Below are 12,608 nucleotides of genomic sequence, written 5' to 3' on the forward strand. Positions count from 1 at the left end.
GTCAATGACTGTACATTAGGCTCAAGTCTTTTTAAGCTCTATGTGGACAATTGAAAGATTCATCCCCTGTCTTCCTCTTTGAAAAAGTGGCTCGTGCCATCACAATGTATCTCTTGGAAGAGTACAAAGGTGTTGATTAGTCGGCGTTAAATGAAATATTAGCGCACTGAAGAACTGGGGAATTAACTCAGAGCCATGGAGAAACCCAAGCTGACAAATTAGAACGTGAGGATCCTGAAGGTGGTAACTGCTAATTGCTTCAGGCAGTGTCTCCTTGCTGCTTTTATCGTGAGATTCTCTGCCCACCCCCCTCCCAGAAGTCCTATGTGGACCCCTAATATATTAAACAGGAAACAAAACAAAACAAGCCCAGAATGACTGTAGTGAGAGTGACATTCTGGTTGTGGGACCTTAGAAAATCAGTTTAACCTTTGAGATCTGAGACTTCTTCACATATCTTCATAAGAATCAAGTAAAGTGAAATTTACATATTGCAAATTTAAAGATATTTTAATTTCAGTGAAAGATTCTGCAAGACAAAATTCTTAAGAAGTAAGGAAAACTTTTTCTAATACAGCATTTCCCCTATCAAGAGAAGTAGCAATTCTTCAAGTTGGAAGCACTTTCTCAATGTCCCTTAAATCACATGATGTTTCAAGTTTCCAAACTTGAAAGACTTGCCCTGGTGTTTAGATTATTCAGAGCATTCGTGTTTTTGGAAGACAGAGGAAGACCAGACATCTCCTCCCTCCTCCTGAATGGGCAGAGGGCTATGCTGCTTTGTGCAGAGTTGGGAAGATGTGGGGGCAGCCCTGGGGGTGGTGCTTTCTGAACAGAGGATGAGGAAGTGTCACTGTGTTCCAACTCTCAGGACAGCATCCCTGTGGCCAGAGGCCCTGAAGTCTGAACCAGGGCCATGGAGGGCTCTGTGCTGAGCCCCACGTCCTGGGAGAAACGACGGGCCTGGCTCCGTCAGAGCCGGCACTGGCAGACGCAGGTCCTGGAAGAGGAGGCTGCCGCAGCCCTGCAGGATGTCCCAGATCCCGAGCCTTCCGGCCTGGATGATGTTTTCCAGGAAGGTAAGAGGCTATTAGACATCAAACAGACTTGCACGTCGTCTTGTGATAGGGAAAATGTGCCAGATGCCCAGGTCTGCCGTACGGGCAGCGGGTCCTGGGTTTAGGCTAGGACCTCCAGGAAACTCACTTTGACTGGTTTAAATGAGTTTAAGGGAAGACGAGTAATGTAATATAAGGTATGAATTATGTGAGAAAGAAACAGTGTAAGATGAGGAAAAAGGAAGAGGCACACTTTTGCATCGTCCTGAGCAGCTGTCTGTGAGGATCCGAAGCCAGGGTTCTCTGTGAATGTCTGGAGTGTTTCTATGTTGTCCGTGTAACAAGGTACCACTCAATTTGGATGCCTGGACTCTGCCTGTAACACAGCTGTGTGATGTGACCTTTGGCAAGTCTCTCATCCTTCTAGGACATACTTGTCCAATTGAAGTATTAGTACCTGAAAATGGTAATAGTACCTTTTCCACATGCCTCTCAGAGCTTCTCTTAGGTTCAAATGACACTACAGACGTAAGAGTAAAAGATATAAAATAAATTTTAAAATAACTCTCATGTAAATAAACCTACCCTTGCTTATTTGATAGGAGACAAAAAGCACCAAAGCAAAATTGTGCTTTTTTCTTTTCCTTTTTGTTTTTTTCTTTTTCTTTTTTTAAAAGAAGGATCTACCCCTGTTCCCAAACCTTGGGGTATTTTCCAAGTTTCTGGGAGAAAGGGGGCATGGAGGCAGAGAGACAAGAAATAGCCACTATTCTTATACATGGAAATATCCCTCTTGTATCTTAAGAAAGGGAAGAAAAAGGAGTCATGAGGTCGTTTATATAAGGATAAACTTGTGGAAAGGGGTGAGTTTCAGGGAGGAAGTCTGATTTCCTTCAGTTCCCATGGTGATCTGATGTCTGACTTTTCTAGGGAATCCAATCAACAAGATTGAAGACTGGCTGCAAGACTGTGGGTGAGTGCCGGCGAGGCAATGGGATGAGCGTGATTGATGGCTGGCTGTGCTAAGAGGCACTGACTAGAGAACTCAGAGACAGGGACATGGATTTCAATTGGGCCTAATGATTAGAAGTGAAGTTGAAATAAGGGAGAGAGGATTGTAAAGATTTGGGGTGAGCGTGGGGATTGGGGCTATGAATCAAGTTCACCTCTGGGCTGAGATTAAGTTAGGGTGACGATCTGGAAATACAGGCTGGATCTAGTCTAAAACCAAAAAGGATGGAAATTGGCAGCCATAGGGAATGGCTGGGCTAAATTCCAGATCCCTGCTCCATTGCTTTTCCCTTCAGACTGGAGTCTGAAACCTGGAGGAGTTAGAAATCTAATTGTTCTTCTGATCAGAGTAGTTCTTCATGATGAATCATTATGTTGTTTATTTCTACTGCAGAACACAGGAAGAGGGTAAGCATTCACCCCAGTCATTCAGAGCAGTGACGAATTGAAGCAGGCACTTCAAGGCAAAATGTAGTATCTCTTTCCTGAGAAATGCTTTAAAACTTGAGACACCACACCCCATCAGGCTGTATCATTTTAGGCTCAGTCTACCCAGACACAGAGGGAAAGCTTCCGTGACCTACTTAAGTGTGATCATTTGTGTGACAATGAATTCTCAGAACTTCTAACTCCCGCCTGCTCCTTATTTCCTCTCCAGAAGTGTTTCAAGCTTTATAGAGCCTTTAATCTAAACTCGTTCATTAACATATAAATAAACCCATTCTGGCTTATTTGGTAGGAAATAAATAGCACTGCATAAGCCAAGGTTGTTTGTTTTAACTCTGCCCTGGGAGATAAGACCCGGAGGGATTTGTTTTGTGTTTTTGTTGTTTACAAAATATATTGTCTTTATTGTCATAATCTGGTTCAGAATTTATTGACTTCAAAGCCAATTAAGGGTATTGAAAATATCAGGAAGTAAGGAGATGGTGGTAATAATAATGTCTGCAGGTTTGGGTGTGTGAGAACTGTCCCAGGATTTCAAATGCTTCCCCAGATACGTACAGGAGAACCAGTGGGCTCAGCTACTGTCTCTATCCCATTAACTATTCTTCAGTCTTATCAAAGTCTATAGTTATTATTGACCGTGCATATGCTGACTGTCTGATTGTCTAAATGGCCTAGAGAGGTGCCAAGCAGTTTCAAATATGCTCCTTGACCACAAACATAACCACATTTTGGTTGAAAAGAATACATTCCCAGAAATACAAGATAGTAAATTCCAAAAATCACCTTTCCCCACCTAGATTCTACCAAGACAAACCCTGAACCAAAATTTATGACGAAAAGTAGTCTGAGTGAAAAGTCACCAAAATTTCAGCCTAATTCTTCTGCTAACCATCTGCGTAACCAACTGTAAGCAAACAACTGAAATTCTGTCTCAGACGCCTCATCTGTAAAGTGGAGAACTAGAGTAATAAGGTTTTCCAAAGAGTCTTGTGAGATTTTTTTAATTTTTTTTTTTACTTTTTTAAGATTTATTTATTTATTTTATTATTTATTTTTATTTTATTGGCTGCAATGGATCTTTGTTGCTGCGCACGGGCTTTCTGTAGTTGCGGAGAGCCGGGGCTACTGTTCATTGCTGTGCACAGGCTGCTTATTGTGGTGGCTTCTCTTGTTGTGGAGCACAGGCTCTAGGCTCACAGCCTTTAGCAGTTGCGGGGCGTGGGCTCAGTAGTTGTGGCACACAGGCTTAGTTGCTCCGTGGCATGTGGGATCTTCCCAGACAAGGGCTTAAACCCATGTCCCCTACACTGGCAGGCAGATTCTTAACCTCTGCGCCACCAGGGAAGCCTGATTCTTGTGAGATTTAAATGATATATGTGTACAAGTGCTTTATACTCTGTAGTAATATGTGAGTGGTGAGTGTCAGGGAGGAAAGAGTTTTCCTCTACCCTTCTTTCTAGGTTCTTCTTTAATTCTTTCATCTGAGAATTAAATTGACATGAGACAGATTAACAGGAGAAAATGAAACAAAAGTTTAATAACATGTATACATGGGAGAGACCCAGGAGAACTGAGTAACTCACCAAAATGGTGAAACCCTCACCACCCTCAGCTAAAGACAGAAGATGATATTGGGGATAGTGGTTTGAGACTTCAAAGGGAAGGAAGGCAATTCACATGAAGAAGAAAGAACAAATACTTGGTGAACAAATATTTACTGGATGATGTGAAGACAATGGGATACTAAGTCAACTCTGATTTCTAAAATTTCCCCTACCACACCTAGTTCATATTCTCTAGTGAGATCTCTATTCCTGTAAAAGGCGCTCTATCCAAATTCTTTAGGCAGCTAAGGGAAAAGGTCAAAGTTTCTTCCTGAGTCTTTTGAGCCTTAGTTGCTTTCAGCTTGAAATAATCCTCATGCCAAAGAGATATTTTGTGCTGGCAAATTTTGCTCGCCTACATGAAGTTTATAAAGGATGAACTTTATGCTACTTTAAAATTTCACAAAATGAGTCTATCTGTCAATTTACCTGGCATCTATCTGTATCATTTTATATTTATCAGAAAAGTGTGTCCAGATATGATACATAACCTTAAGAGAGTGACTACCTCTAGGAAGGAGGAAAGTTAGGAAGGAATGGGAGTAAAACTCCTGAAAATATATAACTATCTGAAGGCCATTTTTGTCAGTTTTCCCAGAGCACAAAAGTGTCTTCTGATCTTTGCCCTGAATTCCTTTCAAGGTGCACTATAGGTCAGTGACTGCAGTGGCTAATGACTTTATCCTTATAGAACTGGGTAGTGGGCAGCATTCTTTATTTTACAACCCCTTCCCTTTCAGTCTTAATTTCAACCAAGATTTGAGAGGCGTTTCATGACCACTTTGTCCCACGGCACTATGAATGCTTAATCCCAGGTCAGGTGAGGGTTTCGTTGATAGGCCACTCAATGTGCTGTTACTGGACTAGGCCTTGTTAACAGCAGCCAAAAGCCTCTGGACCGCCTGTCTTACTGGTCTGTTATGGTCCAGGAAATGGTTTCCTCTTGCTGTTTCTTCCCATATCTACAATTACACTATCACAATCATTGATCTTGTAGAACTACGTATTTGATCAATTGTTTCAAGTCACCTAATCATCATTAATTTGATCTGAGGCTCAGCCACATATTTGGTAATGCAAGAAACAAAATTTTGTAAAATAAGAATACAAGTAATATAGCTAGTAACGTTAATAGGTCATAAGTGAGTATTGAAGCTAAGAACTTCTCTTGGGTGCTGTCCCATATCTCCCAGGGTTGTCTGACCAGTCTGTTCTTTAAGGGAAATGATATATTGGCATCGTGCATAAAGTTCACCAAAGATGTCTCACATACAAGGCGAGAGGTTCATTGTGACCCCTTGCCAGAGCCTGCCAGCAAAATCGATCAGGTCCTTAGGCAAACACGACGCGGCTAAGAAAGAAAGACCGACAGACACACAAAAGATGGGCTCGAGAGGGTCAGAAGCTCATAGGCAACTGACAAAACTTCTTTATTTTACAGTGGCTTTTTATACAGATTAAAGCAGAGGAGTCATTGACAGCAAGGCTAAAAGAAAAATGATTCTTTCTTTAGAGAACAATGTGTTTTTCCCATAACCATCTACTGTAGCGAGCATAAGACCTCCTGTTGATTGTTTCTAGATGTACTAGTGAGATCACAGACCTGTGGGCCCACATAGTGCAGCCCAGGGGATCACATGCTCTTTGTTTAAGCACCTACTCAAAGGTCAGGGGTGGCGGGACAGAGAGCTATGCTTGCCTAGGCAAGCCCTTACAGTAAGGCAGCTCCTAGGGCTATGTCCTGGAGACCAAGGCCCTTGTTGGGGGCAACTACGGAAACCAGGACCCCTGTTCAGGGCAGCTCCCCGCAACCCCTTACATAGGACTGAGAAAGAAATATTATCATCTGGGGCATTACATGGCTGGCACCAGAAGGAGAAAAATTGATCTCTATGATTGAGCAGGCATTTCTGCCATTGCAGAGGTCTGGTTAAAGCATAAGGCAGATGCACAATGTACACTAGAGGGAAGCAAGAAGGCCAAAATGGGCAGGAAAAAAAATTGTTTAAATTTTTGTCTTGCCTTAAAATGAATTTTTATTTCATCAGTCTCTGCAGGCAGAATCTATGGAAATTGCTGGAAGAAGCTAAAAGTAGCCACATGCTTTTTATCACAATCCAATCCTCCTCCCTACTCTTTGTTTGTGAATCTGGTATATAGGAAGAGCAGTAGCTTGGCTCTTCTATGTCAGACTTGAAATGATGCTAAGGGAGCTTTCAATGCAAATGTGGTGAAGAGCAGTTAAGGATCTAGTCTCTAGTCATTGATTTTATGTTCTAGGCAATAACTCATGAAAGGCCTGGGACTTGGATGAGGGTCATGAAATTTCAAACCATCATGCTCAGTGAGAAGACATCAGCAGGTCCAGGCCTATGTCCATACTTCTGTGGTGTACCCCACGTACACATGGAAAAGCATACCATCCCAAGGGTCAGCCTGAGCTGGTGCTCACATAGAGACTACGGAAATGCCTGCTAGACCACAACCAGAAAATAGAAATGAAGGATGCGCACCCAACAAATCTTGTGTTACCCAATTTTGCTTTGGTAACAAAGCAAATAAGGAATTTTATCAGTAGTATTTTTAATGTAAATTTTATTGAAGTATAGTATACATATCAGTAGCATTTTTCTTTTTAACATAAATTGTAGTACAACTCAATGGATGTACATGTCAGCTATGCTAGATGAATATATTCTAACAACCTGCTGTACAACATAGTGCCTGTAGTTAACAATATGGCATTGTACACTTCAAAATTTGTTAAGAGGATAAATCGCATATTAAGTGTTCTTACTTCAAAAAAAAAATCAAAGGGAAACAAGTATACTCTGGAAGTTGTTGGATATGTCTGTTACCTTGATTGGTGATGGATGGTATCACAAGTATTTACATATGTCCAAGCTCATTAAGTTGCACACATTAAATATGTGCAGGTCCTTGTATATCAATTATACCTCAATAAAGCTGTTAAAATGATAGCAATATACACTGTGTTGAAGTATAAAATATTTACTGAAAAATAAGTGTTAAATATATGGTTCAGTGAATTTTCTCAAAGAGCATACAGTGATGAAATCTGAGGTAGAACTTTGCTGACACTCCAGGGACCCCCTTTGTCCCCTTCCATTTACTGCTCTGCTTCCGAGGGTGACCAATACCCCGACTTGTAGCATCAAAGATAAATTTTGTACTTTTCAAACTTTGTATAAATAGAATCATGCAATATGCACTGTTTTATGTGTCTTTCTGTTGTTCAGCATTATGTTCTTGGCGTCCACCCATGTGTTTGCATCCAGCAATAGCTCATTCTTTTTCCCTGTTGTCTAGCACCTGTCTATTGATCCTGCAACTTATCCATTTTACAATAACTAGAGATGTGGGGGTTTCCCGATTCTGGGTTATTACACATATTATTTATTTTAGTGAACTATACAGGCATTTCCATTGATTGCATACCTAGAAGTGCAACAGTAGTGTGTTTTATTGTAGTTATAGTAATAGTAGGCTTTGGTAGTTGCGTTACTGTGTAGCTACAGCACAAGCATTCAATGCAACAGTAAACCTCAGCATTCTAATAGTCGACTATATTAGTTATCATAGTGTTTTTTAATAGTAATAGGAAATAAATTTACACTAATATTTGTAATGTTATATATACTAACACGTTTGTAGTGTTATAATATATATCTTTGTGTAATTATATATTAGGAAGGGAAGTATATATTTGTAGTTCCAGTTGTGTTATTAGAGTTACCCATTCTTAATTACCTTGAGTATCATTCCACATTTTATAACATACATTGACGTACAGTTTTTCTCATGAGGACGTGTAAAAATCCAGATTTTAGAAAATGTTGATTTTTTTCACTACTGAAAGTACCAGCAAAAGATGTTTATTTATATATACATAGTGATTTATCTTGTAAAATTAAACACAGCTTGTTCTACAGATGTTGAGTCTGTAAGCCCATTTTCATTATTAAACACTTTGTAAACTGATCCTCCGGGAGCCTGAGAGTTGCCTGGATCTCTAGAGACTGACAAAGGAGAAGACGTGTTTAAGACCAGCTCCAGTGGATGCTCTCCAGTCAGTTTCCTGTGAACTCACTTGAACAGCTCTTCTCTATTCCAGCCTCCATTTGAGATTACAGTCAACGCATTATGCGCAACTCGCATTTTTAAAACTTGCAGGAAGCCAACTATAAAACTCGCAACACATCAGAGCGTGAAGTGAACTTTGATAATGATAATATCGAAGCATCAAAATCCCCTTATTAGTATTTGGGAACACAGCAGCAGCCAGGAGCCAGAACTGGAACCCAGGTGTCCTGGTCCCCGTTCAAAGCTTTTTCACGGCCAACTTCATTCACCTGTTTTAGACAGCAAATATCTTCCTTGTTTGTTGCTCCACTATCGTGTATGCTGACTTCCGTCTGTTCTTCTTGTGGAGATAGTAAATGTCTGATAAGCCCGTATCTCAAAATGTAGAAATGTACTCTAACCAAGATGCAGTTCCTGCTGCTTCCTGAAAGACATGATGTTTAGCAAGAACAGGGCTCAGAGAAAAGGAGGTGTGGGTAGATAAGATGACCTCCCAAAAGTTTTTTCTTAGTCTCAATGTTTGTGTTTGTGATGGAAAGTTTATAGTGCCCAGACCCCTGCTTCTGTAAATATATTTCTCTAGTTTTGCTTCCATACTGTTTCTTTCCTATTTCCTAGCTACTGAAGAATTATTGCTAAGCTGACTTGGGACACGGTCATCAGCACAATGGCAGCGCAATCTAACATACAGGGCCCTCTGAGCCCCTCTGTAGCTTTTTCAGTCAAATCATCACCCTGCATTTTTTCAACAGAAAAGCAACTTAAATACTACTGACTCCCATTGGAAAATTACGTGAACCTGTGGGAGATATTTGAAGAAAAGTCCTTTCGAAAATGTAGTGATTTAAACCTGTAAGATTCTTTTTTTGTTTTTAGATACTCTGAAGAAGGGTTTTTTGAGGAAGCAGGACAGCCAATCTGCAATGGTAAGTAGAGGCTCTATTCTTTCTCCTCTTGTTCTTCTACCTTAGACAGCGACACGGCTGTGTGTGTGTGTGTCTGTGTATGTGTGTGTGTGTGTGTGTGTACATGCCCATGCGTGCATAAGATGCTATCTTTTCACTGCCTGCAGAACACCTACTAGTCATCATAAGACAGTCCAGGAGGCCTAGAAGATAGAGTAAGTGTTGGCTCAGAGCCCATAGGCTGACTAGTCCTCAAAGGTTATCTTCTGTTACTGGCTGCTCAGCTAGCAACCACTGCTATGGAAAAAGAGCTTTATAAAATACATGTGTCTATGTGTGTATGTTTATGTGTGTGAGTACACACTCCCATGTGCCAGTTCTTTGGCAAAGGATTGTGTGCATGACGACGTGATATAGGGGACAGGTGAATTATAAGTGAGTTTTTACATGATTTTTTAAAATCAAAATATGAATGTGATTTCTGAGATAGTATATATATGGCTGGGTGGTTTTTCAAACATGTAGATGTATGATGTGATTGTTTGGTTGTAGATGTGTATACAGGTGTGTGATTGTGTGCGTGTGTGTGTGTGAGTCCAAGCCTGATTCTCTGCAACCTTTGCCTTATTATTTGACAGGGTGCCTCAGCCATGGAACCAGCTTTGAAGATGACTTGACCCTTGGAGCAGAGGGTAAGTAGCACACCTCTTTGAGGCTGGGATTGAGGAAGAGGCTCTCCATTGTAGGAATTAAGCATAGAATGGAGGGGGAGAACTGCAGAAAGAAGTAGCCCATCCCTGGGGTCTTATCTGTAGGGAAAGAGCCATCTCATACGATCTAATGGAAAACTCAGAAACCATCACGTGCTCAGAAATACTTCCTCATCAGCCTATCAAGACATCTACTGGTCCATCATTGGAGTTTTCCTTTGGTCCCTTGGAAGACAATATATAAAATCACCATAAAATTGGCTGCCCAGACATCTTTGAAACAGTTTTCTGTATAGGAAGCCCCAAGCAGCCTGAGTACTGGGTATAAGAGAGAGACTGCACTGGAGGAAAATAAGGGCTGGAATAAAGGATGGAGGTACTGCAACCTACCAGTGTCTTCTGGGACCTGTAGAGACTCATGTGCCGAGGCAGGAACACTAGCCTGGGGGCCTGAAAGACTCTGTCCTCCTCAGGACAGAGAAAGTCTTGTCTGGATGCGAGGCATGGTTCATAAGTTCAGAGGTTCGGGGCTAGTTTTTCTCTGCCATATTTGTTCAGATGTGTGTTTGATAATCTTCGGATACTTTCATAAAGAACAGAGTTCATGGGATGCAGGGCCTGTAGTGGTGGCAGAGGGGAACAGAGCGGGCTGAGTTTTAAGTTCAGAAGGGCAGCTTGGGAGATTTTCATTTTCCCTTCTAACATTGTCTTTCTATTCCTCATCCAGCCACACTGTTGGCCGCCAACAGCAAACTCTTCTCCAGGTGAGTGTTAGGTTCAGCCAGGCTGAACGATGTCTCCTTCAGGACCTACTGAACTGGGGTGGGTGTCAAAGTCCAAGAAATTAAAAACAAACAGCTGAAGAGTCACAAAAGAGAGTGAGATTTCCAACGAGGAACGAGACCATAGACTGAGTTTTTACAGTAGATGGTTCAAAGGTACCCAGCAGGGAGTGTCTATGCCCAGTAGGGCATGTTTAAGAGCCAGGATGCAGACTGCTCACAAGGTTAGTATGACTTCAGCATTGATCCCTGCAGGAGTTTCCTGGAAACAGCCCGGCCTGGACAGCTTCTGGATCTTGGCTGCAGTTTGGCTTCCAGCAGCATGACTGGTGGGACCAACAAGACTAGTTCAAGGTAGGTACCGAGTTTGTCAGGGGTGTAAGGGCAGGGAAGATGAGAGGTAGAAGAGAATGGAACTGAGAACCATTGCCAGTTTTTCTCTGCGATATACTACTAGAGCTTTTATGCAGTCATATGCTTTACAAGTATAACAGTATTTGCTTCAAGAACAGTGGGGACACAGGAATCTACTGCTCAGAGCTAGATGCTATGTGTAAAATACAGATGTCTCCTCCCCTGAACCTTGTACCCCAGGAGGTGTAGTACTGGTACCATCACAGTTCCTGGACTTATAAGTGCTCAGTAAGCAATCAGTAAAGGTATTTATAGATTGATTGGTTTATTGAAGCAATAAAATATTGATTCATTCAGGTAATTTTATATCCCCAAATGTAGGCCAGGCAAGACTGTATGGAATTTGAAGATGAAGCATACAAAGAGTTCACCCCCAGGAGCCCACCAATCCTATAGGGTGAACAAAATCTACACAGAAATAACTTTAAAACAAGATGGAAAGTGATGAAAACTAGTGTGCTATAATAAAAATTGTTCGAGATTTGGAGTCAAAGTTTGAATTCGAGATCTGGTTCTCAGACTTATTAAATATCTTTAGTGATTTTTCCTCACTGAACCTTAGCCCTGGCCACGCCCCAGTTCAATTAACACAGAATCTCTGGAGATGAGACTCAAATACCTTCCTTAAAAACTTTTTATTGAAGTATATTTGATTTGCAATGCTTCAGGTGTACAGCAAATTGATTCAGATAGATATAGATACAGATAGATATAGATATAGGTATAGGTATAGATATAGATTCTTCAGATTCTTTCCCGTTATATGTTATTACAAGATATTGAGTATAGTTCCCTGTGCTATATAGTAGGTCCTTACTGTTTACCGTTTTATATATACTAGTGTACATGTGCTAATCCCAAACTCCCAAACTCCTAATTTATCTCTCCTCATCCTCTACTATCGCCTTTGGTAACCATAAGTTTGTTTTCTATGTCTTTGAGTCTATTTCTGTTTGTACATGAGTTCATTTGTATCATTTTTTAGATCCTACATGTAAGTGATATCATATGATATTTATCTTTCTGTGTCTGACTTACTTCACTTAGTATAATAATTTCTAGATTTATCCATGTTGCTGCAAATGACATTATTTCTTCCTTTCTTATGGCTAATAGTCCATTGTATATATATACCACATCTTCTTTATCCATTCATCTGTTGATGGGCGTTTAGGTTGCTTGCATGTCTTGGCTATTGTAAATAGTGCTGCTGTGAACACTGTGGTGAATGTATCTTTTCAAATTAGAGCTTTCATCTTTTCTGGATATATGCCCAGGAGTAGGGTTGCTGAATCATATGATAACTCTATTCGTAGTTTTTTAAGGAAACTCCATACTGTTCTGCATAGTAACTGCCCAATTTATATTCCTACCCATAGTCTAGGAGGGTCGCCTTTGCTCCATACCCTCTCCAGCATTTATTGTTTGTAGACTTTTTGATGATGGCTGTTCTGACCGGTGTGAGGTGATACCTCATTGTAGTTTTGATTTTCAGTTCTCTAATAATTAGCAATGTTGAGCATCTTTTCATGCGCATATTGGCCATCTGTATGTTTTCTTTGGGAAAATG

General features: G+C 40.8%; 1 protein-coding gene across 2 annotated transcripts in view; it reads left to right on the plus strand.

Moving 5' to 3' along the window:
• The first annotated feature begins 916 nt into the window (after positions 1-916).
• TESPA1 (thymocyte expressed, positive selection associated 1) overlaps positions 917-12,608 on the plus strand; it is a 32,790-nt gene continuing 21,098 nt past the window's right edge. The window contains exons 1-6 of one of the 2 annotated variants that reach the window (XM_057702732.1): positions 917-1,079; positions 1,989-2,031; positions 9,104-9,153; positions 9,771-9,824; positions 10,570-10,606; positions 10,880-10,978. In XM_057702732.1, coding sequence (XP_057558715.1) covers positions 917-1,079; positions 1,989-2,031; positions 9,104-9,153; positions 9,771-9,824; positions 10,570-10,606; positions 10,880-10,978 — 446 coding nt within the window. Of the gene's footprint in view, positions 1,080-1,988; positions 2,032-9,103; positions 9,154-9,770; positions 9,825-10,569; positions 10,607-10,879; positions 10,979-12,608 lie in introns of those variants that run through there. The other variant, XM_057702731.1, reaches the window with a different exon arrangement.

This window comes from Hippopotamus amphibius, chromosome 12 (genome assembly GCF_030028045.1).
Source record: "Hippopotamus amphibius kiboko isolate mHipAmp2 chromosome 12, mHipAmp2.hap2, whole genome shotgun sequence".
NCBI lineage: Eukaryota > Metazoa > Chordata > Mammalia > Artiodactyla > Hippopotamidae > Hippopotamus > Hippopotamus amphibius.